Here is a 27,713-nt window from a genome sequence, read left to right as displayed (position 1 = left end):
TTCTGATCCCAGACTTTCTGTCGGTCCTTCCAGAACACACCCCCCTCACACACAAACATGCCCGCTGAGGAAATGGAAGCAGCAACGTAGAGAAACATCTTCCCTGTAAATAGGGCCCTTGTCCCACTCACAGATGCCCATAGACACATACATGTGACAGACAGCCCCACACAAATACATACAGACATTCCCACCTACACAGAGATGTGCATGCACACACACACAAACACACACACACGCACACTCACTCAGACAACCAGACACACGCCAGCAGACAGACAGACTCCATAATCCAGCTGGGCGAGGTGGCTGGAGGTGTGAGGTGGCTGGGCCCTGGTGGCAGCTAAGAGCTGGGGCAGAAGCCAGGGGGACAGGCTGGTGGCAGGGGCAGGAGGAGATGGGGGGCAGGGGTAGGAGATGCGGGGCAGGGGGCAGGCATAGGAGATGGGGGGCAGAGGCAGGAGGAGATGGGGGAAGTGGGCAGGGGCAGGAGGAGATGGGGGAAGGGGGAAGGGGGAAGGGGGCAGGGGCAGGAGATGGGGAAGGGGGCAGGGACAGGAGGAGATGTGGCGTAGGGGTTCACCTTCTCGATCAGCTCCATCAGGGGTTTGGCCTTGAGCTCCTCAATCCTGGTTTCGTTCATACATGCACGGTAGTATACCTGGGCCTTCCTTTCTGCCTCGCTCACACTGGCCGTGGAGTTTTCTGGAACAACAAGGGACAGCAGTTTGCAACACGCCCCCATTTGCACACTGGGTGGCCCTGGGCGAGTCCCTCTTGGAGCCTCGGTGTTCTCAGCTGTGACAAGAGCTGGGACTTGGGCCCGTGAGCGCAGGTGAGGAACCGCCGCGGTGGGCATCTGACCGCCGTGGGCAGACTGGAGGGCTCCTCATTCGCTGAGCACAGGTAAGGAGACTGTGCTTCTCCCCCTCTGCTGGATGGTTCTCAGACGTGTCCCTGGCCTGGCAGCACGGGCCACCCAACGGGAGGACAGTCTGCTTTCCCTGCCGGCCAGCGTGTGACCCAGACACCCCCGCCCGGTGCGTGCGACAGAGACCTGTCTGGTTTTTTTTTCAGATCCCAGAGAACCTTACTTGTGGTAAAGACAGGGCTTGGACGGAAACTTTAAGGCCCCGTTCATTACAAACTGACTCTCCGCTTCTTCCTCAGAGGGGCCGGGCATGTTCGTCAAGACTGAGAGCTGACTCAGAGGCCCTTTGCCATGTCCCTTCCCGTCCCCCACAAGCGGCATTCAGTCCCTGACACCGGGACACCCGGGAGCCTCTGTCCCTTCTCCTTGTCCTTGGTGCCCTGGCCGGGATGCCACCCGCTGAGGCCACGCTCCCGCACGGCACAAGTGGGGGCAGTGTCCTGTCTGCAGCCAGCGAAGGTGACGGTTTCCTGCTGTCCAGGGCACAGAGGATCTGCCTTTCTCTCAGAGCCCTGCTCCAGACCCCCACCCCGCCGGGCCCCCGGTTCCCTCCGCTCCCGCCGTTCATTTTGCCGCCCCGCCCCGCTTGGGGAACTCCTCATTGCTCTGGCCACTTTTCCTCATTTCATTCTCATCCCTCCTGGACCCCGAAACCCCTTCCTTTGCGTCCTTTTCCGGCAGAGCTTTATCCATTCATTCACTAAGCGGGTACTAGCTGCTTACTCTGTGTTAGGCTCTGTGCCAGCTTTGGGGACACAAAAGACAACGTCCCTGTCTCCATGGAGCTTCCTTTCCAGTGTGAGGACACAAGTAACAAACAAGTAAACACATAAAGAAAAAGCTCCCCCTGGCCTTATGCATAGGATACTGTCAAACCCCACTCAGCCTTCAAGGCCTCTCAGAGGCCACCTTACCTATAAAGCTTCTCCTGAGAGGTTCATTCACGAAGGGCCTCAACACTGAGCACCTACTGGGTGCCAGGCACTGGGCTGGCCACTAGGTTTCATGGACACGATTAAGACCCGCTCCTGCCTCCAGGGAGCTCATGGTCAAATGGTGACACATACATGCAAAGATATGACCTCAAGACAAGATAGTGCTTTGACTAACGCAAATGGTTCTGGAACCCAGAGAAAAGTCGTGCCCTTTGGTGGAGTGGGGAGGGGCGCGGCGGGGGGGGTTGTTTCTCCAGAGGATGTTCTACGATTTGAGCTGGTTCTGAAAGATGAAAAGTTACCCACCAGGTAGAAATGAGGGGAAAGGGTACTGGGTTTGGGGGGAGTGGACAGTATGAGGAAAAGCAAGGAAGCATAAAAGGGCATGGGAGAAAAGAAATGTTTGGTGTAGCCTGTTTCAAAAGGGCTGGAGTCATTTCCTGACCAGTCTAATTAGCTTTCCCAGCCCCTCTCCCGAGAGCTCCTCTGCCCCCCAGTTCTTACCATGAACAGCATCACGGGTGTCAATGGTCAGAGAGCATCAGCCCCGTCTTGCTGCAGTCAGGGTGACAGCCCTCAACAGGGGATGGGACAAGCCTGGGGCTAGTTGAAGGGAGATACAGAGACAGAGGTCCAGGGGCCTGCGTGCCGAGGGTCTGTGGAGGGTACACACAGCCCTGGAGACCACAGGCAGCCACTGCTGAGCCCTGGAAACACCCGAGTGTCCCCCAGGCCCTACTGGAGCATGAGAAGAGCCTTCTGGAGGGGGAGCGCAGACGTGGGGAGAGCTGGACTTCGCCCTGCTCCTCAGACTCACGAAGCAGAACATGAGGGAAAGCAGAGCCCCTCCCAGGGGCCTCGTTTCTGTGACAACACCCGCCCCCAGCAGCTAGGCTTTATTTATTTATTTATTTATTTATTTTCCACATCTTTATTGGAGTATAATCGCTTTACGATGGTGTGTTCGTTTCTGCTGTATAACAAAGTGAATCAGCTATATCACCTAGGCTTTTGAAGAATCATCACTGCTCACCAGACTCCAGAAGCAGCATCTGACTCTGGCCATGACCCTGAAATGCCAGGCCAGTGTCGGGGGAGGCGTGTTCTGTGTGCTCTGGCCCACGAAAGGGCCTGGCATCTCCCTCCTCCATGGCCCCAAGGCCACCGAGATAAGAGGCCCAAAGAAAGACTCCCAAGGAACAGCCTGGCTGTGCCGATTACAGCGAGTTCCAGGCGGAACCCCCGTTCCCCGACACCTGTACACAAGCCCCATATGATCGCTGAGAGGAGGAGGAATGCATCGCCTCCCTCTCTCCTTCACTGTCAAGGTCAAACTTCCTCTCAGCTCCACACCCTGGCTGTTACCTCCGCTTGTTTTCCCACAAATGTTTAGTAAGTTCTGAAGGTTTGGAGGCTGCCGGGCTGGGTGTGGGGAGGCAGCAAGCAACACGGCCACGGGTCTGCGCGCACGGGGCCAGCCTGGCGGGCCAGGCGGACAGCAGTGCGAGCATCGCAAGGCATCTGATTATACGTGGGGCGACTGCTATAAGGAGAAAGTGCAGGGGGCCTGGAGAGGATGGCAGGGGGCGGCCTGGGAACTCCCTGCCGGAGCCCTGGGGATGAAGGATGAGTTGCACGTGGAGTGTCGGTGGGGGCTGTGCTGGGGCTGCCTCGCTCACTAGTGCACGTCCTAGTCGCCGCTGTTCCCCCAGCACCGGCGGGCACACGGCGGCCCTCAGCCACGCTTGATGAAAGAACAGAGATCAGGGCTTCCCTGGTGGTGCAGTGGTTGAGAATCTGCCTGCCAATGCAGGGGACACGGGTTCGAGCCCTGGTCTGGGAAGATCCCACATGCCGCGGAGCAACTGGGCCCGTGAGCCACAACTACTGAGCCTGCACTGTCTGGAGCCTGTGCTCCGCAACAAGAGAGGCCGCGACAGTGAGAGGCCCGCGCACCGCGATGAAGAGTGGCCCCCACTCGCCGCAACTAGAGAAAGCCCTCGCACAGAAACGAAGACCCAACACAGCCATAAATAAATAAAAAAAAGTTAAAAAAAAAAAAAAGTTAAAAAAAAAAAAAAAAAGAACAGAGCTCAGGGTCTGCTTCTGATGAGGAAGGATGCCCTATCTGGGGGATGAGCCCGGTACCGCTGGAGGCTTGCACGGGGAGGAAATGAGGCAGGCGGGGCAGGAAGGGACAGGAGTGTGAGCCCCACCAGGGGTTAGCATGTGTCCTCCCCCTCCCTCACCCCAGCTTCCCACGTTGACGCTGGCTGGGGCAGGAGCCCCAGGAGCAGGTAAAGCTCCTCCACTGCCCCACCGCCGCCCTCTGGCTCCTGTGCCCATCGGGACAACCCATGGCACATTCTCCACCTCCTCTCCTTCCTCCTCACTCACAGGGCACCTACTACCTGGCAGGCTCCTTGGGGGACAGGAGCCGAAGCGAGATGGCCAGGTAAGAGGCCGCTGCAACAGACCAGGTGAGCGATGGAGCGATGGTGGGGCTTGGGCCAGGGTGACAGCAGAGAAGGGGTGAGAAGCAGGGGAAACGTGAGAGAAATAGGAGTCAAGATGCTGCCAGGCTTCCTCGGCCTGAGCAAGGGGGTGCTGAGATGCGGAAACTGGGGATGGAGGGTAGGCTCGGGGACTGGAATAAGCACTTCGGTTTTAGATGTTTTAAGTTTGAGATGTCTATGAAACATCCAAGTGGAACCCTGGGGGGAGTTTACAGAGCTGCTGTCTTGAATACTTTCAGTTCAGATAGGCACTGGAGTATACACATTCCTTAAAATTGCCTAGAAGGCCCTATAGCATGCATTCTCAACTGGGGCAATATTGCTCCTAACGGCGGGGAGAGAATTAGTTCTTGGATGGCAGAAACATCTTACTCTTTTTTTTTTTTTTGGCCGCACCGCACGGCATGCAGGATCTTAGTTCCCCGACCAGGGACTGAACCCATGCCCACTGCAGTGGAAGTGTGGGGTCTTAACCACTGGACCGCCAGGGAAGTCCCCAGAAACATCTTATTCTTTTTATGCATACATACAGTCCAGAAACAAGCATACAGTATATCTGTGGTATTAAAATTTCAGGGAGGGAGCAGTCATTAAAAAAGGTTGAGAGACACTGTCCTGGATGATCTGGGCCCTGCCACCTCCTGGCCGCCAGCTGTAGCCTGTCTTCTGTTCCTTCCCTCTCAATTCCATGCTCCTACCCCAGGGCCACCGTGCTCACTGTTCCTCCTGCTGGCCACACTCTTCCCCTCACATCCTTGTGGTCTGTTCTCTCCCTTAATTCAAGCTTCTGCTCAAATGTCCCCTTCTCTGCAGGCCCATCCTTCCTGATCACCGTGGCTACCATGACCTCCCCCTTCTCTGGCCCTGCATCCTACTTGATTTTTTTCAAGGCCCTAACTGTTCACAACCATGTTATCTATTAACTCATTTATTTGTTTATTGTCTGTCTCCCCTGTGAGAATGTAAGTTCCACACACAAAAAAGACTGTTATTCCTCACAGGATCCTAGGCACCTAGGGATGCTGGCACACAGTTAGTGGACAGTATGTAACTGTTGAGAGCATGAATGAAGGCGTGTCTGGGAGTGCCACAGAGAAAGGCATCCATCACTTCAGCCTGAGGGAGGAGGCTGGGTTTCAGAGTGAAGTCAGGCACAGTTAATTTTCTCCTGAGGAAAAGCTTGGTTTCCTTTAAGACACCCCCTGACCGTGTTTACTTCTCAGAAGTAGGGAGCAGCCTAGGAGGAATGGATAGGGCAGCATCAAGGACCCAGCAGGGGGCCACATTTTTGAGATGGTGGCACTTCCAGGGCCCCAGTGGTCTGGAAACAATCTGGCAGCCCAGGACCAGATAATAGGACTCCCAACTGCCTGGGTACTTCCTTTCAGGGACCCCAAATTCCAGAAACTTCTTCAGTCACTTCCCCAAAGTCCCCGAGAGGAAAGATAGCATAGCATTTAATCGGCCCGCTTCTTCCCCTGGGAGTTTTTATTGGAACACCATTTCCCACATCACTCCTGGGGAGGAAACAAATGCTCCAGCAGCTGGGAGGCTACAGAGATGGGGGTTCCTGGGATTCTGTGGCACTGCCACCGCACCCCCTCTGTGCTGCAGCCAGACCGGCTGGCCAGAAGCCTGTGGGGCCCCGACTCCACATCAGGGCAGGACCAGCGTTTGTTTTAGATAAAACCACAGACACAATTCAGACAGTCACAGGCTTCAGGAGCCTCATCCGGTGAGGGTAAGAGGGGGAGCTGATAAGGCAGTGCCTTTTTCTGTAGAAGAACAAAAATCATGATAAGACCATTCCCATTTACTGGTGACTACTGCTCGTTAGGCTGTGTGCTGGGATCTTTTCGTCACCACACTGACACCCTGAGGTGGATACGGTCACCCCGTTTCATACAGAAGGAAAACGAGGTCCAGGGAGACGAAGGAACTCACCTATGGAGGCAGAGCTAATGGGCGGCACACCGGAATTTGAACCCACGCATTTTTAAGCCTCTCGGAGAAAACGAGCTACTTCCTCTGTGTGTGGGTATGGCTGCATGTGCGTATCTTGTCACAGCCATTTCCACCAGTGGGTGCCAATTTATAGGCAAGAGGCTGGGTAACCGGTCCAAGGTCACACCAGTGAGTGGCTGAGGCCAGAGCAGAGGCCTAAGCTCTCTCTGCTTCCCTTTCCTCTTCTGCAGGTTGGCTTGGAAAACCAGAGGTAGATCTGAAGCAGTCCAGCCACCCCTAAGAAGCCCCAGATACCCACTCCCATCCTTGGATCAATTTATCAATCAGCCCATCTCACCACTCCCCAAACATGAAAGAAAAAGAAAGGCCTGCTGCTGCAGGCGTGATATTGGATAGAAAGCATTTCAGATGCAGAGCTTGTCCGTAGAATTTCCAATGTGTACAGGAAGATAAAACTACATTAGACAGTAAATATTGGAAAAACAGATCAAAATGAAAATAGAAGAGATGTCGCAGGGTGACATGATTAACTGCCAAGTCACTGACATGGACAAATTTAATGCTACTGGAATGATTCTGTTTGTATTTCTCAGGGAGACCGGTGTCAGGAGTAGAAGAAAGGGAAACCACTAACTTTTTCTTTATGGAATCTGTGTTACTTGAATTGTTACAACAAGCAGGCATCGATTTTTTTTTTGCATGATTAATCTTAGAATATAAAATGTAGTAAATATGACAAGTACACAAAATATAACTGTAGCTCAAGCCCAGAGAGGCCCTTGGGTATCCACAGAAGGCATAACGGGAGAAGCAGGTTTGACAAAAGTCTTGAAGGACTGGGAGGGGTTGAGGTAGGTATTCTAGATGGCAGAATAGTCTGTACTAAAAGCACAAGCTGCAAAGCCTAAGGCAAGGCCCAGCCAAAAGGGTGACGGGTCCAGCTGTATCTTTCCTCTGATGAAGTGAGGACACTCTTGTCTCCCCAAAGCCTACGAGGACAGCCCAAGCTGGCAGCTTGGGTGGATGGCAGAGTGTCTTTTGGGAGATGCATCTGTGCCTCATGCAGCTGAGGTCACCCCCTTCCAGCCAGCAGGCAGCCAGAACACACCACGGTGGCCCTTGGCCCAGTTCAACCCACCTGCTACAGATCTGCCTGGATTTCCTCTGAGGGCGCCAGAGTAAACTCACTGTTCACAGAAAGAAGTGGCTTGCCCAAGGTCACACGGCAAGCTGATGGTAATAGCTGTCCTGCCTGGCCAGCTGACACAATCCTTACTGGCCTCTGAATTGTCCTTCTTCTCCTAGAGAAGCCGACCCCCAGGCCAGCCTGGACAGCAGGGCACCCCTGTGTGCTCCAATCCCCGCCAGCTCCAGCTCCCTCCTGAGGCCTGCTGGCTGACCCCTTTGTCTTGGGGGAGCTGAAACCAGCCTGGCCTTAAGCCCGAGAATGCACTGGCCCACATTCCTGCATATTTTGGTCACCCACTCACCTACTTCCTGCCTCTTCGGGAGTTTCCAGGTATCAAAGTCCCAGGTATCAAGGCCCATAAGTGAGGCGCCGTATCCAGACCGGTTTCCGGGAGTGAGCCCGGGGAGAGGGGTTGCCAGGATATGCCTTGTAGGGAAGCTCTCGGTCACTACGACATGAGGTGACCCCAACTACCGTGTTCATGAGGTCTCAGCCAGGTCTCGCCTGGCCTGGAGAACAAAATCAAGCAGCCTTGGGGGAAAGGAGGTTGGCAAACCATACTTGTGGGCTGCTCTGTGACCTCTGTGTGCACAGCAGAATCAGTAAAGAAAGAATACAGGTCTGAGGCCTCACAGATCTGGGGCTGAATCCCAGCTCTACCATTTCCTAGGAAATATGTTTCCTCTGTGTTTGTGAGTCTCATCTGTAAAATGGGCATATACTCCATGGCGTGAATAAAATAATACAAGTAAACAACCCAGCATGGTCATGGATACACCCTATCCCTCCTTTCCTGATAAGAGGCTCTATCAGTGCTTCTATAAGAAATAAAATAAGCAATAATTACTCTTTCTTCAACCACCCAATTAATCCTTAGAACACACCTGCCAATGCTCGCAGTTAGTTCCCACTTCATAGGTGAAGGGCTGAGGCAGGCTGAGCAGCCTCTCTGTAGTCACACAGCTTGTAGGGAGATGTCTGGGCTGGGGCTCATCCACCACCACTGAGAAGGGCAGTCCTACTCTGCCGAGCACCTACTAGGTGCCAGACTCTGTGCTAAGCACTCTGAGCCATCACAGTGAGACAATACCCAGAGTAACCTTGAGTGTTAGGTGGCACCGTTATTCCCATTTCACAGATAGTGAAACTAAGTTGTAGAGAAGCGGGGTCACTTGTCCAAGGCCACACGTGATAAGCTAGCATGCTAGGGCTCGCTCCTGATACCACCGGGCCCCAGCCCCAGGGTCAGGGTTCTGGCTGCTCCGTGCCCAGCTCAGTGCACTCCCCCACCCCTACCTTGACCCTCAGGGACAGGGGGGATGTAAGGCCAGAGCCCAGGACTGCTGCCAGCGGGGTAGGGGAGGGGGATGGGCTCGGTCCTGGCCTAGACCCAAGGTCTTCCTGATAAGACCCAAGATCCTCCTAGAACCAGCAGGATCAGGACCCATGGGGGTCCTACACAAGGGCCAGTTCTGGACGTGACTGGGGAGTTAGAGGGCCCGTCCACCTTTCTCCCCCATCCCCTCTGGGTGCTAACTGCTTCCCCTGGCTGGAGTCCCTCTTCATCCTGGACTGGCAGGGTGTCCTTGGCAAGCTTAACTTTTCTCAGGTTCCTCATCCATAAAATGGGAACCACAGTTCCTAAGTCCCAGGGTAGCTGTGAGGATTAAGGAGGCAGTGGATATGATGAGACTGGTACAGAGCACGGCACATAGCAGACACTCAGCAAGTGCCAGCCTCTTTCCTTCTTTCCTTCAGATTCTCAGAGCTCCGTGCTTCCTGCAGGCTCTCCCCAGCAAGATGGCCAGGGAGCCGTACTGCCCCTGGCACCTGGTGGAGGTGGTGTGGGACAGGGAAAGGACACGTGACCAGGAGTCAGGCAGTCCCAGCTCTGCCACCTGCTAGCCTGTCTTGAGGAGCTCTCTGGACTTCAGTTTCCTCGTCTATCAAGCGGGGTGAGCAACAGTTTCCTAGCTCCTACCCTACAGGGTCACATAGGGTGATATCTACAAAAGAGCTCTGTAAACTGAAAAGTACCGGGCAAAGGTCAAGGGTAAATAATAATGGTAACACCAACACAGACAGCAGCCACCACAATACACCTGGCCCAGGTAAAGCGCTTTAAAGATATTTTCCCATTTAATTTTCCAAACCTGGAGGAGGCATGGTTCCCATTGTACTGATGAGACGAGAGCCCAGAGAGGTTATGTAACTGACCCAAGATCACACAGTAAGTGGCAGAACCAGGACTTGAACCCAGGTCCTGGTGACTGAAGCAGAGGCACTAGCCCATCTCATCATCCTATCTGGACTGTTTTTCCTGCTTTGGTTGATGGTCCCTGCCCAGTGCCTGGCTGTGTCTTTAGGTGCTGGGGAAGGAACATCCCTGAGTTCCAGTCTGGCTACCACAGACATGTTTGCCTTTAGTTCTGAAATAAAAGGCTGGGTCCCCTTGCAAAGGCACCCGGGTAGCATAAAGCACACAGAGGGCTTTGCTGTTCCTGACATATGGGGTTCCCTCAGCCCCGCCTTCACACACCACCTGGCTCTGTCCCTCAGGGAGACAAGCAGGGGGCTGCCAGGGGGCCCTGCCCAGCAGCTGCTGGGGGCCAAGAAGTGGTAGGTGGGTTTCACCCTGCAGCAGCCACGCCCCCTGGGGCTGAGGTGGGGAAAACAAGCAAAGGTCTCCTTAACCTAGTTTGCTTATTTCCACTTTCGTCTTAAAGACACAGTTGCCTGAAATTCATAATCATCAAATTAGACTCTTTTCCTATCTCATGGGAAGGTTTCTGTCCCTTTGGGAAGATCTGCCCCCTTTTAGGTATCTTCTTCAATTTACCTACTTTTGAGTATCAAGATGCTTTTTTTTTTTTTAAACTGTATAAGTATTTGTCAAATCTAAGTTCTGTCATTGGTGGATTAATTGACTGGCTTTTCATGACCTAGCCTCTCTCAGCATTTAGTCCCAGGATGGGGCAGGGGTCAGCAGGAGACAGGTATGCTGAAGGTCTCGGCCCTGAAGGGTTTAAGTCGGGACCTCTATAAGTTACAGCACAGGGTGTTTTGATTCCACATGGAGAAGTACCCAACAGGCAGATGTTAATTCAACAGACATTAACTAAGGATACAACTTCAAACAAGACCAACATGGGATTCTAACCTGAGGATGAAACAACCAACAACAAGGTCAACTAGAGGTGCTGAAGGCCTAACAAGGTATAAAGAGAAGAACTTTGGTTAGACGGCTTATCACACAAGCTCGATTACCATGAGGCCAAGGAAGACTTCTGCCTACAATGAATAACTCTCAGATAAAACCGTTGTTAGAACTTTGATCAGCTCACAACCTTAAAATCTGATCTAGTGTGCTCAGCCTTCATTCCTTTTGCTCATAACTTGCAAAACTCACAGTCAGTACTAGTCAAAAACTAAGGCACAGCTTAAAGCCAGAAGAGCAATGACCACAGCTACCAGTTCTTGTGCACCTACTACATGCCACACATACCACGTTAATGCTTCACACATGTGCTCTCTAGTTCTCGAACCTCTGCAGTTTGGGTATTATTCATCCCGTTCTCATAGATGAAGAAAATAAGGCTCAGAGAGAAGTAACTTGCTCAGGATCACACACCGAATGATGGGGCAGACATTTAACCCAGTCTCACCCACTCCGCAGCCCTTCGTCTCCCCATCCTGCCAAGCTCTTCCTTCAAGCGGGCCTGGCCAGGTAGGTCCAGCGGACAGCCGTCCTCTGCAGCCCGTCCACTGGTCCCACTGCCGGGTGCTTACCGAGGAGGTGCTTGATGATGGCTTGGTTGTGTTCCCAGAGGTTGCTGAAGGTCCCCCAGCGTGAGTGGCCGTCAGGCACGGGGTTGGCTTTGATCCAGCCGCCACAGGCATAGGTGAAGAAGTCCTGGCAGGGGTCCACCGTAGGGTCCATGGAGCTCAAGATGGAGCTGGTCACCGAGATGCAGGCCTCACTTAGGCACACCGAGGGGGTTCCTGGCAGGGGTCAAGGACAAGAGGCCAGTGAAGGGCAGGCAGGGAAGAGGCTATGGGAATATAGTGCAGGTGGCCTGGGGCTCTGGGGTGCCATGCCCCACCCCAGCCCTGACCAAACAGATTTGGAACTGGACAGTCGCTAGACCACTATGGAGAAAAGATTTCAGTAGATTTATGATCTCCTGACATGTAAAACAAGACTTCTGTCTAGCTGCCTAAAATTCTTTCTATGGCTTTAAAAATTACCAGAACCAAGGTGCTTCTTTTAATCAGTCCTTCCTTCCACAAATATTCATTTATTTCTTTATTATTCCCTGATGTTCAACAAACTTATTTGCTCATTCATGCATTCATTTATTCAACAAAATAATTACTGAGTATCTTCCAGGTTCTTTGCAGAATGTGTGTGTGTGTGTGGGGGGGGGGTGTGTGTGTGTGTGGTGTGCGTGTGTGTGGTGTGTGTGGTGTGGTGTGTGTGTGGTGTGTGTGTGTGGTATGTGTGTGTGTGTGGGGTGTGTGTGGTGTGTGTGTGGTATGTGTGTCTGTGTGTGTGGTATGTGTGTGTGGTGTGTGTGGTGTTTGTGTGTGTGTGGTGTGTGGTGTGTGTGTGTGGTGTTCGTGTGTGGTGTGTGGTGTGTGTGTGTGGTGTTTGTGTGGTGTGTGTGGTGTGTGTGGTGTTTGTGTGTGTGTGGTGTGTGTGTGGGGTGTGTGTGGTGTGTGTGGTGTGTGTGTGGTGTGTGTGGTGTTTGTGTGTGTGTGGTGTGTGTGTGTGGTGTGTGTGGTGTTTGTGTGTGTGTGGTGTGTGTGTGGTGTGTGAGTGTGGTGTTTGTGTGTGGTGTGTGTGGTGTGTGTGTGGTGTGTGTGTGGGGTGTGTGTGTGTGTGTGGTGGGGAGGATATAAAAGGCATAGTCTTTTCCTCCAAGAATTAATAATTTAGTTGGGGATACACACATTATACAAGAAAAGTAAAAAGACAACAGTAGGAGAAATGTCTGTTATTTATTCTACCAACATAGACTGAGGATATTTAGTCCATGCCAAATGGGTGATGCAGACAATACGGTGCCAGGACTCAGGAAGAAGGAAAGAGTCTTAGGAATAGAAGGAACTATGAAAAATCATTCCCACTGAGTACAAGGCAGCAGAGTTATCTCATTGAATCTTCAAAAAAACAAAAATGAAACAACCCTAAGAGATCACTTTGCTTAAGGCCATCTTTACATATGAGGAAACTGGGGCACAGAGAGACTAAGTACCCTGCTCAGTGGCCACTGGGGTTTGAACCCCAGCCTCTCTCTGCTATGCCTGCTATGGGCCTGGAAGGGAGCCCTCCCGGTGATGACTGGCCCAGGAGGCAGGGCAGCCCCATCTGTCAGGTGCTGCCATGAGGAGGGATGGGAGTTGGCACAGGTGGGCAGTGTGGAGGGCTGCCAAATCTTCCAAGTGCCCCCAAAACACAGTGAGTAGAGGAAGCAGCTTCCTTTGAGCCGGTTCTCCCAGGACATGGGGCAGAGGCAAGAGGAGGGGGCCGGACTCCCGCGGCGAGGTTGGTCGGTGGGCTCAAGCAAAGGAAGCAAACGGTGGGCAGCCTTAGCCGTGGCCCAGCCCCAGGTGACGAGATGAAGCTGACTGCAGGAGACGGAGGCTTGTGACTAAGCGCACAGGCCCAGCCGCACCGCCTGCTGACCCAAGCTGACCGGCAACAAGAGGGACCATTTCCTGATACGGGGGCGACACCCCCGTTGGAGGATGAGGACGCCGAGGCTCTGAGCAAGTGAACGGAGCAAGGTCGCTCTGTGGTGTGGGAGCGCCCAGGCTGACCCCACTCCAGGCTGCTGCGGCAACGCCAAGGCCGGGGTTTTCCCACTTTCCCTCACCACCCTTGGCCAGTCATGCCAGGGGCTGCTGCAGCCCTTCTGGCGCGTTCGGTTCCCCGCTGCACAGGGAGGAAGGCAGCAGGGCAGGCGTCAGGGGCTGTTTCTTAGACCTGGGTTCAAATCCCAGCTTTCTGCTTCTGGCCTCGTGCAAGTGGCCTCGTCTCTCTGTGGGTCGGTTTCTCCATCTGGAGACGAGGAAGAACAGTAGAACCAGTTTCATGGTGATGATGATCTCATGGCTGGGTGGGGGGCTCAGCTCCCTGGAGTCTTAGGGTCCAGTGTTCCCAGGCCAATCCTCAGAGAGCAGAAGAGAATGCATGGGCTGGCAGGGTGGTCTTCCTCTCACTCGGAGACACAATACCAGCTGGGGCTGGGCAGCCTGTGTGCTTATTAACATCTGATGACAAACCCAAAGTCCTGAAGGCTGACAAAGGGCTCAGAACGGTCGCACAACAGCACAAAAATCAGGGTGACTCTACGTCGAGCTAATTACTTGTTTTGAGATGACCGTACAACAATTAAAGATTATTGAGCCCTTAGGCATGAAAATAGAGAAAGGAAATGGTAGGGGACATGGCACCATTTAAAATATCTCTAAATGAGATCTTTGAGTCGCATGCCCCACTTCCCGACTAAGGGAATGTACCAGAATCTTTATGGGGGCAGGGGGTGGGGGGAAAGAATTTCTGTGTAGTTTGAAAAAGCCTATTCACTATTATGATATAACTTCATATTTGGAAAAGGAAAAGAATACCTATTGTTTTTATACAACAAACTGCAGGAAGTAAAGCTTGACAAATACTTGGCTGGTGGGAAAACCCAGAAGCCAGCTGTTAAGAGGGTGATCCTCAGGGAGCAAGACACATCAGAATGTGTGTGTGTGTGTGTGTGTGTGTGTGTGTGTGTCAGAGAGAGAGAGAGGTATTTGTAGTTATCATAGGGGGACTTGGTTTTAAAACAAAATAAGAAGCCAGCCCCCAGGAATCAGTCTGAGAGGCTTGAGTTCTTCACTAAGCACCTAATCTGCTAGGCACACTGCAAGGTACCCAGGTGGTACTTAAGCAATAATCACTTGATTATTTAACTATTACTGGTTTGTAGATGCTTTACCAACTATCCTTGGCCTAGCAGGTGCTTAATGTACATTTGATTAATTAATTCATGGTTTCCAGGCCCCCCTAATCTCCTGTCAACACCTTCAAAAACTCAGCTCAGGCTCCCTCTCCTCGGGGAAACCTTCCCAGACCCTCATCCTTCTCTGTGCCCCTTGGCTGCCTGTGTGTCCGCTATCTGAGAACAGACCATGCTATGTCATGGCCGACTCCTTGTCTACATCCCCCACTAGAATGTGAGCCTGAGGGTAGAGCCAGCATCTTACTTGCATTTATAGTTCCTTTGCCAGGCATTGAACTTGGCACCTAGCAGCTGTCCAATACATGTTTGTTGAATGAATGAATGGCTGAGTGAATAAAAGAGCTTTGTCCAGCCCTTGGTCACCACCTGTGGATGCAGAAAATATTTCTTCCCTTTAGGACGTGCATGATCCGTCAAGCAGGTCCCAGATCTAGCTCACAGACACTCGTCTGGATGGTGCCTGGCCTCGACACTAAGTAAGACACTTCAGAATATTTTCCAGAGAATTTATCGTTTGTTTTGCTGCCACTGCTTGCAAAGCATCTGTAAGTTTCTGGAAAGGATGGTGCAGCAGGAAGGTGGATAAATATGTATTTAAGTGCCCAGACATAACTTAAAGGTGAGTCTTTCAGAATCATCAGAATTTGCATTGACTGATGTTTGCACAGATGTGGCTGATGCCAGCCAGCACCTGCTGCTGGGTAATGAGGTTATTGTCAATATCTGGGGTGGCTGCTGCTTTCCCAGGCCCAGGCAGCTGATAAAGACACATGAATTGGCTCAAGGGTCACCGGATCCCCGGCCCAGCTCCATCCTGGGGGAAGAATTCCCCTCACCCAGGTCCAGCCTGGGGAAAACTCTTCTGCAGCCCCGAGGTGGAAGGGACAGACAGAAGCAGGATTCCTCCCTGTGGGCCCCACCTGGCAATGACAGAAGTGTTTGGGGCCCAACCACTAGAAGCCAGGCCTTGGGGGCTCCCTTCTGGTTGCTGATGGAGAAACAGCCTGGGAACTCCTAGGGGCAATCTCAGGGCAATACTGCCTGCTGTAGTCTAGCCTGCTCCCCATTCACAGGGCCAAGAGCTGGGCAGACGAGGCTGGCTAGGGCCTATACTTCCCGGCAGGGTGTTCTGAACTAAACCTGATTTAGGATGAAGCAAGATGGCGGCTGCAGCAGGACTTCCCTGGCGGTCCAGTGGTTAAGGCTCCACGCTTCCAATGCAGTGGGCGCGTGTTCGATCCCTGGTCGGGGAACTAAGATCCCACATGCCTTGTGGTGTGGCCAAAAAAAAAAAAAAAAAAACAGAAAGATGGCAGCTGCAGGACAAGGGTGATCAGTAGAGAAAGGCTGTTCCCACTTAGTCCTCCTTCTTGCTCTTTGTTCATTCAATCATTTACTTATTCATTTTGCAAAGTATTTGCACATCTATGGCATGCAGGCACTATGCTAAGCACATGTGGTTAAGAAATCATTAATTAATTAATCAGATATGCATTAATCACCTGCTGTGCTAGGCGCATGTGGTAAAACATCTACAAATCATTAAATAGTCAGTTAAACAAGCGATTATTTCTTAGGTACCACTTAGGCACCTGACATAGATTAAGTACTCATTAAATGTTTGTGGAAGGAATAATGAATGAATGAATGAATGAATGAGTGCTTGATCCAGGAGGGATGTAAGGATGACTCAGATGAAGTCCTGCCCTCCCTCCAGGCCCCCAAATCCCTTCCTCATCCCAGTGCAGCATGGCCACCCACGCAGGCCAGTAAATTCACAGCGGAGAAGGCTCAACAAAACCTGCAGTTGATGTTCCCCGATCCTGTGAAGGTTCACCGTCGCTCTGATGGGATGAGTACCAGGTGACCAAGTTGATGGGGTTAAACTCTTGGCAAAGCCCCAGAGGTACTCAACCAGGTGGGTTACTGTCATCAGAAAGCTGGATCTTGGGGCCCAGGGGAGAGATCCTGGAATTGACTGGACTCCCATCCTTATTTTTAACTTGGATCTGCCCTTTCCAGGTCCATAAGAGCTTACGGATCATTGATTCTGTGTAAGGCACTTGCTACATATACTCAGCCAGACACAGAGAACCAGCCTCAGGCCCCTGACAGTGGGATTGAAGTGGGGTCTGATCATACTGCTATACAAGGTAGGACAGAGAAATGAGATGACAGAGGTACACAAAGGTCCCTGGCTCACAGAAGGACAGCTTTTCTGGGAGTACTAACCCACACTGGGGTGCACCATGAATTACAAAGCCTGAGCTCTGGGGCCCGCCAGCGCACGGTTGAACTCCAGCTGCCCCACTCCCTCTCGCACTAGCCACATGACCTTGGGCAAGTCACTTAGCGCCACTGCCTCAGTTTTCTTGTGCGGAAAACGGGGCCAGAAGCAACCACACCTCACAGGGCTGCTGTGAGGAGGCAATGAGATTATATCCGTAAAAGAGAGGCCTGGTATTTGGTACATGGAAAGTATTCAGCAAACGGAAGCCATTATTGCTATTTTGTTGGAACTAAGGATGGAGGACAGGGCCAGCCCATGTGTCGAACCAGCCCACATCCTAACAATAATAGTACCTGGAGCTAAGGCTAGAGAAGGCCTATTGGGCACCAGGTATGTGATAGACATCATCTCGAATCCTCAGAGACATCCCCAAACTGAGCACTATTTTCTCCATTTAAAGTAGAGAAGACACAGGCTCTGAGAGATTGAGTGACTTGTCCAAGGTCACATGGACAATAAGTTGCCAGGCCAGGATTTGAACTCATGTCCTTCTGACCCCAAAACCTTAACATCACCCATCTGCCCAGCTCCCAGGTCTTGGTCTGTTGCAGCAACCCCAGCCTCCAGACCCAGCTCTTTCCTTGGCCTCGGAGGCCAGGCCTGGCTAGAGCGGGGAAGCCCCCTTACACAAGTGGACAGAGCCTGGGGCAGGAGTGAGTGAAGCCCATCATGCAACACGGGGGCACCTACTTGTCCGGTACTGGATGCCTAGAGCTGCCAAGCAGGCCACCATTCCTGCCGCCAGAAGTGCCACCAGCACCACCAGCCGCTTCTCCAGCTGGGTCCGTGCGGCCCAGCACCTCTGGCCACTCCGGGGGCTTCGGAAGTTCACCTGTAGGGAAGGAGACAGGCGGGGCGAGGAGAACGTGAGCCCAGGGTCCCCACTACCCAGGAGGAGGGGGCTCCACGGCAGGACCCAGCCCTGGGGAGACATCAGGGCTGCCTGATGTCCCCTCCTGCCTCAGGGGTGGTCTGGTTCCCATGGAATCAGTCCTAATCCAGGAAAGGAACCACCACCCTGCTCGGCAGCTCAGATTCGCTGCTAAACATCAGAGTCAAGCAGTCAACCCAGCTGGGCTTGTGTCTTTTGTGTCACCTGATACGGGTAGAAGAAAAAAAAAAGATCAGCTTTTCCCTGTTTCTCCAGTAAGGAGTTAAAAAAAAAACAGGATGTTTGGACTCGCAGGCATCCAGCAGACATCCAGCCGGGCTCTCTTCAGAGCTCCAGCTTCAACAGGCCGGGGGTGACACAACCCCCATGATGACACAACCACGGTGCACACTTCCCAGGGGCACAGACAGCCTTAGCTGTCGAAACTCTCATAATCCCATGAGGGCTGTGTTCTTAGTTTCTTTTTACAAATGAGGAAACCGAAGTCCGGAGAGGTGAGACCCTTGCCTCTCATCACTCAGCTAAATGGGTAGAGCTCGGATTTGAGCCCAAGTGTATTGATTCTAGAGCCCGCCTGTGGGTCAGAGATTAGAGTCTTGGGAGATGTCAGGGGAGATGCAATGGAGAAATAGCTCCATTGGAGCAGGTCCTCAAAGGGAGGAAAAAATGTCCTCAGCCTAACAGTCCAGCTAAACAGGAAAGGAGGCACAATGGGAGGAAGTGGAGGGCGTGACAGGGCCTTCCAGGCTGAGGAGGAACCCACCAGTCTATAGCACTCAGAGTCCTCGGCCCGGCCCTCAGACCCGAGGCCAGCTGGGGGCTCCCCTCTGTTCTACGAGGCGCTTCCTGCAAAAGCCAGGGCCGCGGGACAGGAAGGGTCCCCTGAAGGTGGGGTTCAGTTTAGTGACATTGTGGCCAACAGTCGAGCACCAACTCAGGGCCACATTGGAAGGACCGAGGGGAAAGATAGACTCCCTTGTTTTCAGCTGCTCACTGCCCAGCAGAGAGGCAGATAAAGAAATAGACTGGGGTGGGCAGAGGTTCAGTCTGGGAAGGCTTCCTAGAGGTGGGGATGCCTGGGCTGGGTCTTAAAGAATAACTAGAAGCTGGCCAGGTGAATGGGGAGGGGAAGGGAAAAGGGGGGCCTGGATCCTAAGGGGTGCTGTAAGCCAGGTGAAAGACCGGGGACTTCTTCCTGAGGGCTGGAGTGACACGATTAGATTTACCCTTTGGAAAAGCCAAGGTGGAAGGAGCAAGGCTTGGAGGGGAGCAGGCATGCAGGCAGGGAGACCCACAGCCTGCCAGGAGGTGAAGGGGGTGATGTCAGGGGAGATGAGGAGACCCAGCCTCTGACCTGTCAGTGCCCCCCAACAGCTGAGGGGACAGGTGCCCCTAGGAGCAGGTCACAGCCTTCAGGGAGCCTCACACTGGTGCCTGGGGAATCTGAGGCTGGTCACCTTAGGGAAGGGCTTTGAACAGCCTCGTGGTCATCACTGGCTATTTTGTGAACAGAAAATGACTGGGGGTTGCTGCTCTAGAGAAAGAGGAAGACAAGAACTTTTTGTGGAAAAAAAAAAAAGATGGGTTCTACAACCGAGAAAAGGAACTTGAGGCTTGGTGACAAGTCTGTGGAGGTCCGGGAGGCTCGGACACAGAAGCAGCTGTGTCAGGCGGGGGTTGGGGTCGGGGCGGGCCGCCTCCTGAAATCCCTTAAGAACCTTTTTAAAAACGTGAGACATGAAGATTCTGACCACGCTACTGGTGCAGACACAGCCTGGGACGATGCTGACATGCTCACAGCAATCGACGTCTATAAAGTGCTTTTTCAGAGGCATCAATTCTCTCACGCAGTTTACCCTGGGCACCGGTATTTCAGAGGGCCCCCAAAGGATTTGCCTTGTCTGGGGATGCTGACATTTACTTTTCCTGGGCCCCTGAGCTGATCTCACCTTCTGCCTCCCACTCTGGGCCTCTCAGTGCCCCCATTACCAAGGCTCAGCTCGTGGGGGGAGAGGGGTGAAAAGCTAAGAGATGGAGCGACCTTGGTGGAACAGGTACCCCGTCCCCTCGGAGGCCAAGGATCACAGCCGTCAGGGCTGGGGAAGCAGAAAATCCTCTCTTATGTGGACAGAGCAATACCGAGGTGCAGGGAAGCTGAGGTGGTGAAAGGGAGAGAAAGAAGAAATAAAAGGGAGAGGATGAAAGACAAAGGGAGGGAAGGAAAAAAAGAGTAATCATGGCAGGTACTGTTTGAGGGCTTTCTGTGCTCCTGGCACCACGTTCATTCTATTTTGTTGCTAGATGATGCTATTCTATCTTGACAACATCCCTAAGAGTAGGTATGCGTACTAGCTCCAGAAGAAACACAGGAAGTGGGGCGAGGAGACAGCGTGAGAAAACCCACGTCCCTCCCGAACCCACAGCCTCAGCCGAGTGGCCACGCTGCCCCCCAGGAGCAGCAAGCCGAGCTGAGCCTCATTGTTTAACGTCAAAAAAACAGATGGTGTTCACTGCAAAACTTAAATAGAATTAAGTCAGAATTAAATTAAAAATTCATAGTTCTAGGCAGAAATGGCAAACGGAATTTGAAAATAGGGTTTTTAGCCTCTGTACTATTTTTTGCTCGACTTGAACTACCAGGTTGACGGGCCTCTTGGTTTCTGCACAAGCCTCGTGTCTGAGGGCAGAAGAAATCCAGAGGCATCCTCCCGCGGCAGGAGAAGTCACCGGGAGACTGCGCCGGGATCAAGAGGCCTCTCCAGGAGAGCCTGTCCAACTCCTGGGTGCAACGGACAGGGCTGGGGCTGAGGGTCTGAGCTGCTGTCTGGCTCCGTGCTGTCTCCTCCCTGAGCCCCTCTTGTCCCCGCCTCGCCTCCTTCAGAGCCGGCCTTTTGGAAATGAGGGCGTGCTGATCACGAGGGGAGGGTCTGCAGGGACGTGGAGGGTCGGGGGATTAGTGACGGGCAGCCCTCTTGGTCTCTGGAGAGGTAACAGGTAAGGGGCATCAGCTAAGGCGCAGAGCTGACGCCTGGAAGATGGGGTAAGGATGACGGTGAATGCTCAGCTCACTGGCAGGCTTAACATCTTAGCGACTGTCGTGTGAGGCAGAGAGAGAATGAAACAGAAAGGAAAGGAGGCGCTGGCAAGACGGGTGGAGAGGGAGACCGAGAAGGAAACAGAGCTGGAGAACGAGAAAGAGGCAGGAACCGTCTAGCTGTCTAGCCCAGGAGTTCCCAGGGTTTCCACGGCCAAGGGAACAAAGCCCTGATGAGGGATAAATATTCGGTTACAGAAGTGAGGGCCTGGTTCAGCAAAGTTCTGCAAGAACGGGTTCTGCAGGCGAGGATGGGACACCACGCCGGGGCCCAGGAGACAAGCCAGCAGAAGGGGCGGGGAGCCCAGCTTTCAGAGGAAGCAGGGGCTCCAGAGGGAAGGCAGAGTCTTTTCCTGAGTCGCTGCCTGGCCCCCCAGCGACCTGGGCTGAGTGGAGCAGCGAACAGGAGTCAGTCTGGCCAAAGGTTTGGCAGGGAGCGCACCCGCTGCAGCCCAAAGGCCAGACCACTCTGTGAGGGCTGGCAGGGAGGCCTGGCTGCCTGCCTCGAAGTCAGCCTTTCAGAGCAGACAGACCAGGACAGCCTGGCCCTGCGTGATATCCTGCCTCCGTCAGGGTGTTAGGTTGGGGAAGTTTCTTCTAGCACAGTTTCTATATGGTGAGCTTCTGGCTGAGGCCATTGGGGCCAGGCCAGAGTGAAACTATAATGCCCTCCTGTCCTCCCCATTTCCTTCCTGAGCCCTACCTGCCCCTCTGCCCCTGTGCCTGACTCTCTTCCAATGACTGAGAACAGCTTATAGTAGTACCTGTGGGGAGGGAGGGGACTCCTTATATCTAAACAGGATCAAAGTCTAGTATTTAGAAGAAGCACTTTCCAGCTCTCCTGGCTTCCCAGAGAAACACCCAGCTGCTGATGACACGATGGCACGGGAGAAAGGGCACAAATCCGAGAAGTCAAAGGTCAGCCTTGACTTTATCAAGATCCCTCGTGCGTCCCTGGGCAGCCTCTGGACCTCAGTCACCTATTTTTAAAATGAGGAAGTTGGATGAGGTGCCAGGTCTGACCAGCTCAGATCCTAGAACAACTCGAAGGCCAGGAGTATAAAGATCTAACAGGCAGGTAGAGCTGAAAGGGTCTCCTGGCAAAGCCAAGAGGTCTCTGTAAATTACTCAGTGGGACTGTCTCTGAAATCACCTGCGAAAGACAGCTCTGTGCATGGCGGGGCGGGGGGGCGGGTAGAAAAATGAGAAAACCACCACTAAGAATTAAATATCTCGGCTTTCCTTTTTCTTGAAAAAATTGATTTTTAGGATTAACTGGATGAGTTTCAAAGGTTTTGGTAAACAGTTGTGGCCCTCTGCTCCCCAGTTTAGGCTGCAAGTGTATCTTTAGCTATTTCTCTTTGAGCCACTGGGGTGTGGGGAGACCAGGCAGCCAGTTTGAGCAGAACAGAGGCAAAGCTATTATATTTAGGGCATCACTGAGATATCATGCCTGGTGAGTTTTGATAATGATCCCGATAACAACCAAATGCATTTTCTGTGCATTATACATGGTGCTTTCACTTATATTGTCTCATTTCAATCTCTGCAACAGCTCTGAGAGGTGGATTAATATTAACCCCATCTTGCCAAAAAAAGCGGTTTAAGTGAGTAGTTTTCAGGTCTCAGAGCCCATGAGAGGCGAAGCTGGGGCTCCGTGTTAGAGATGGGGCTTTCAATTCTGTACTCAGTCCACAGTGACTAATTTTAGTTGACTGTAATTAACTTGTACCTCAAATATGCGATCAAGGAAAAGAAAAATCCTTTCAGGTGAGGTACAGGTAGAAATTTGCTCCAGCTAAATACAGCACTTTGTCAGCACGTTCAGGCAAAAAGGTGGCAAGTTTGGCTGTAAGATGCAAGTTTTCATTTACTAGTGTTGGTATCGACGACTTCGAAGTTCCGAGAACCAATGGGCTTCCAAACTTCGAAAAATCAAGTAGCTGATTTTTATAGCTGCCCGTCAAGAGAGGGAGATTTTGGGGGACTGGGTCCATTTTAAAAAGCCTAAAACTGAGGGAGCAGTTGCGTTTCTAGCAATCACTCACAGGAAATTATTAGAAAGTCTAGAAAATGGTCACCCACAGTGTTACAGATATTGGGCCTACTGTCCAACTGTAGCAGTTTGAGTAAATATACTTTTATATATTGGTACCATAAAGTATTATGATTTTTAATGGCAGCATGTTTTGGAAGTATTTTTTTATTGTATTTTATTTTTTTGGTCCCACCACATGGCTTGCGGGATGTTAGCTCCCCAGCCAGGGATCAAACTTGGGCACTCAGCAGTGAAAGCGCCGAGTCCTACCCACTGGACCACCAGGGAATTAGTGGAAGTATTTTTAAAATTGAGGTACAGTTGATGTTTTCGAAGTTTTTAACAACATAGAAAAATGCTTATGAAGTGGCATTAAATGAAAAAAGCAGGACAAAATATTGTGTACTTAGAGTGAGCGCAACTATATTCTAAAATATATATGAGCAAATGTGAAAAACTAGAAGCGGTTATCTCTGAGTGGTGGGGTTACTGTTTCTTTGTAAATCTTTTTTTATACTTGACTCTTTTTTTTTTTTTTTTCCCCACAAATGAGCATGCAAAGTTTTTATATTGGAAAAAAAATCCCTATGATTAAAAACATAAAATTAATAGAAAACTCTGCTTTGTATGATGAGATAAATAGGTTCTCGACTCTCAGAAGAACAATTGTTAGCTAGTTCACGTTTGCTTTAGGGAAGTCGGGGAGTCTCAAGGAAAGCCAGGCTGGGTACCCACAGAAATGCCTCCAAATCCTTGGGGCAAGCCTTTTTGCCTTTTCCTGTAGTAAAAGTGGGCGATTTACCCAGTTTGGCAGTTTGGTGTACTGCCAACCAGTGGCAGTTTGCACTCCAACCACATGATAGCTCTGTGACCACAGGAATGTCCCCAACCTCTCTGAGAGTCAGCTTTGTCATGTGTAACATAGCCACAGGGGCCCTTACCTCATGATCAGAAAAAAAAACAAGAATCCTAGCAGGCCCAGAAATATGCATTACACCCATTTTCTCTAACTCCATTTTACAGATGAGGGAATTGCGACTTAAAGAGATTAAGCTGCTCACCCAAGATCACAAGTGGTGTCAAATTCAAAGCTGGGCCCCCGGCTTCAGAGACTGGGCTGCCTCCACTCTGCCAGGCAGCCTCAGGCGGATGAATGTACTTTGTGGCCTGAAAAAAGGCTATACCCACGTGGGTTGCTGTTATGATGATGATAACACAGCATATTATTTTGTTGTGAATTCCGAAATGCTTCTGTGCTGATATATTTAGAACCTTCTGTGAAAGATGAGACTGAAAAAGATTGCTGATTAGATTCTGTTTTGATTTGGGAAGGGAAAAGTGCCTGCCACAGAAATCTAATTTCCTGCTGGATTTAGCCTCTTAAGAAGGGTCTATGGGGAAGAGGGCCTAGACAGACTGGGTTTGATTTCTCACTCCCAGATTTCTAGCTCTGTGACCTAAGGCAAATTGTCTCCCCTTTCGGAGCCTCAGTTTCCTCATCTGTAAGTGGGAACAGTAATCCCTATAGCTCATGGGGGTGGTCCTGAAGTTAAGTGGGATGATGTAGGTAAAGGTGCTCAATTCCAGTGGGCAGACCACTTGGGATCATGAGTTTGGATCTCCCTGGGCCTATTTAACCAGCCTGGAGGAGGGACGCAATCAACGCTGTTTCCCTTTACTAATATTATTATCCCAGCTTCTAAGAGCCCGAGTAGGGTTGGGCCTGACAGCCTAAGTTTCCACACACCCTAAGCTTGCCCTTCGGAGGAGTTGTGATTTGTTGTCAGTTCACTGGGCAGCCCCAAGACTCTCCTCAATGCTCCCCTTGGTCAACCTGGCAGAAGTCCTCCTGGACTGAGCTGCTCCAGCCCCTCTTTAAGCCGGTTTTTTGGAAGTCAGGTCACAGGGCCCCCTTGGGCATCCTTCATATTTCCAACTCGCTCCCATCCACCTGCTTGAGTCCAAACCCAACCAGGGCTGAGGTCCTGGTCAGGACTGTCCCAGCTCAGTCCCACAGGGGAAGAAGAGCAGAAAGAAGCCACACTCACTGGTCTGCTACCAGGCAGGGAGGTGGTGGGCATATTGGAATCCCACAGGGGCAGACCCTGGGTGGGGGAGGAATTGGGCTTCCTGAGTAGGCTGAAAGGGGCAGGGAAAGGGGGAGCAGAGGATGGGCTCCAACCCCCAGCAAACTCAGGGACTGGGGGGAAAGAGGAAGAATGGGGTAATGCCCACCAGACAGGGTGACCAACCACCCCAGCTGGCCGAGGACTGATGGGATTCCAGGGCTTTCCATGCTACAACTGGGACAGTTTTAGACTCTGCCGGTAAAGGGCTGTGTGACCCTGGGCAGGTCTCTCAGTACTCAGGGACGGCCTCTTCTGTGAAAAGAGAACTGGACCAGCTCACCTCTACAGGATGCTTCAACTCTGCCACCTGGCCTGTAGCCCCAGTAGCAGGTGGTCGGGAGGGTTTGGGGAGGTGCAGAGCTGGGGAGGGGAGGCCGGTGGGGGAAGTCCAGCGTCTCAGGGGCACTTCTAACCCAGAAAGACTTTTTCGACAAGGAGCCCAGAGCTGCCGGTCTGGCACTGGCCCCCTCCCTCCCGGCTGGCAGGATTGGGGCGGGGTGGGGGCGGCACCAGCGCGACTGCCTGGTGGGCCTGGGCTGGGGTCTCACAGAGGGCCCGGGTTCCTACCTGCAGGTGGTTTGGGTACACGTCACCCTCGGAGAGCGAGTCCACCAGGTCCTCCTCGTCCAGCGTAGCCCGCTTGTAGGTCGACATCTGCAAGGCCAAGTGCAGCACGGACTCTCTTAGCGCCTCCATGGCTCGCACGCCCGAATGGGGAAGCGGCCACCCGCCGCCTCCGCTGCCGCGCCCCGCCCCGGCCGGGACACCGAGACCGGCCCGCGGCGGGGGAGGGGGGTTCCCGCCTCTCTCCGCCACCCCCCTCCCCGCTTATGCAACACCGCGCCTCACCCCCAGCGCCGACAGCGCGGCGGCCACCGGCCACGGCGGCCACAGGCTCCGCATGGTGCCCCCAGCGACGCCCCGATTCCCGCCGCCGCCGCCGCCACGCGCCCGCGGGTCTGGCCCGGGCGGGCCGGGCCGTGAGGCTGGGCCGGGCTTCGCACCACCTTCGCGGGCGGGGCCTGATCGGCGCGGCTCCGGTTCCCTCTCTGGCCGCACGGGGGAGACCACCCCAGGGCCGGAGTCCCCGGGGAGATGGAGGCTGTTCCCTTTCCCAGAGGTCAGGGTGGAGGGGCCTTACCCCAGCAGGCAGGAAGGGGGCTCGCAGCAACCCCTCCTTCGAAGAAACATTAAGCTCCCCTTCAAATAAACCTCTACGGCAGATACCAAAAGTCAGGTTTTAGGAAAGTGCCCCTAATTTGGCCTACAACAGTCAAGAGAGAGGTTCCTCTCACCATTGTCCCTTAGGGGCCCCAAGAGCGGTCTTGCCCATTGGAGCTAGAAAGATTAGGGGGAAAAAAAGAGGTGGTGTAAAAAAAGGCATGTGCCTCCCCTCTCATTTCCGCCTTCCTCTAGCTCAGGGGTCTTTAAGTCAGAGTTCATGATGATCTCAGAAAATTCCAGAGAACTCTGCTGACCTAGAATGAAAAATGTTATGTGTGTGCGTTTGGGTGGCTGGAGGGGAATCCCATGCTTGTCTCCAGGCTCACAGGTGTGACCTTACCCTCAAAACATTAACAGCTTGGGGCCTAGTTGAAAATCAGGAAGGTGACCCTTCCCTCAGATGTGGGGTGCTCAGGCACTCTCCCTCCCACCCGAGACCCCAGACAACCCTAACCCAGCAGTTTCCCAAAGGACCCTCCGTGTCCAGTGAGACCTGGAATCCCCTGCATTTATACATTTTTCTCAGCTTTCCAAAGTGCGCCTCTGTTCATTCCCATATTTGACTCTCACAGTAGCACGTGTGTGAAGGAGCAGGCACAGAGGGCTGAGGTGACAGCCAGGGTCACAGCCACAGTGACAGCTCCTGAGGTCTCCTGGCTTCGCCTTCTGCCTTATAGCCCTCTCTGCAGCCACAGCGAGGCTTTAACAGCAAATTCTGATCTTGTTACCCTTGCAGGGGCAGTCCCTTTACCAGTCCCCCATGGCCCCTGCTCACCCTGACCCTCATCTCGTGCTGCTCCCCACCTCACTCACTCAGGCCCCAGCTTCTCTGGCCCTTCCTCTGTTCCTCAGATTCTCCAAGTTTCTCCTTCCCTCAAGACCTTTATAGCGCTGCTCCCTCTATCTGGAACATTCTTTCCTCATCTCTACTCCTCCCATGGCTGGCTCCTGCTTCAGATGTCAGCTTAAATGTCACCTCCTCAAATATCCCAACCATCCTAAGTAGACACCCAAATTCTCGATTACGGCACCCCATTTTCCCCTTTATAGTATTTACTGCAGTCTGTTGTTTATTTATTTATGTTGGTTTTTACGTCTATCTCCTTCCCCCTCCCCAGAATTGTGAGTTTTATCAGGGCTGGGACCTTGTCTGGCACAGAGAATCCCCATCACCTGGCATACCATAGGTGCTCAATAAACTTAAAATGAATGGTAGAACAATTAGAGGGGAAGTGAAAATTACTCTGGGAAAGTGCCTTTGAATCCTTGTGCATCTAATTTTGCAATGCCCAAAGACAAAGGAAACATGTCTACGCACCCTGGGAGAGGCAGGGTGCGTGGGAAGAATTTGAATTCTGGGGTCTTCTGCTCCACTCCCACTGGGTGCAGGACTTCCCATTACCCACCCGAGAGAGAGAAAGGGCTCCCAGGCTGCTTCATTTCATGCTGGGTTACAGCTGGGCTTTTTCTGAAATCAGGACTCTCAGCTACACTAAG

General features: G+C 52.5%; 1 protein-coding gene across 2 annotated transcripts in view; it reads right to left on the bottom strand.

Moving 5' to 3' along the window:
• Positions 1-27,713, bottom strand: part of ECE1 (endothelin converting enzyme 1) — a 112,934-nt gene that overhangs the window by 29,412 nt on the left and 55,809 nt on the right. Inside the window, exons 1-5 of one of the 2 annotated variants that reach the window (XM_061184790.1) lie at positions 25,842-25,956; positions 25,560-25,646; positions 17,530-17,671; positions 11,326-11,538; positions 584-705 (exon numbers count right to left, since the gene is read on the bottom strand). In XM_061184790.1, coding sequence (XP_061040773.1) covers positions 584-705; positions 11,326-11,538; positions 17,530-17,671; positions 25,560-25,646; positions 25,842-25,895 — 618 coding nt within the window. In that variant the 5' untranslated portion in view covers positions 25,896-25,956. Of the gene's footprint in view, positions 1-583; positions 706-11,325; positions 11,539-17,529; positions 17,672-25,559; positions 25,647-25,841; positions 25,957-27,713 lie in introns of those variants that run through there. The other variant, XM_061184791.1, reaches the window with a different exon arrangement.

Source organism: Eubalaena glacialis, chromosome 3, assembly GCF_028564815.1.
Source record: "Eubalaena glacialis isolate mEubGla1 chromosome 3, mEubGla1.1.hap2.+ XY, whole genome shotgun sequence".
NCBI lineage: Eukaryota > Metazoa > Chordata > Mammalia > Artiodactyla > Balaenidae > Eubalaena > Eubalaena glacialis.
Note: the sequence above shows the minus strand (reverse complement) of the source record. Positions and strands in the feature narration are given on the sequence as shown.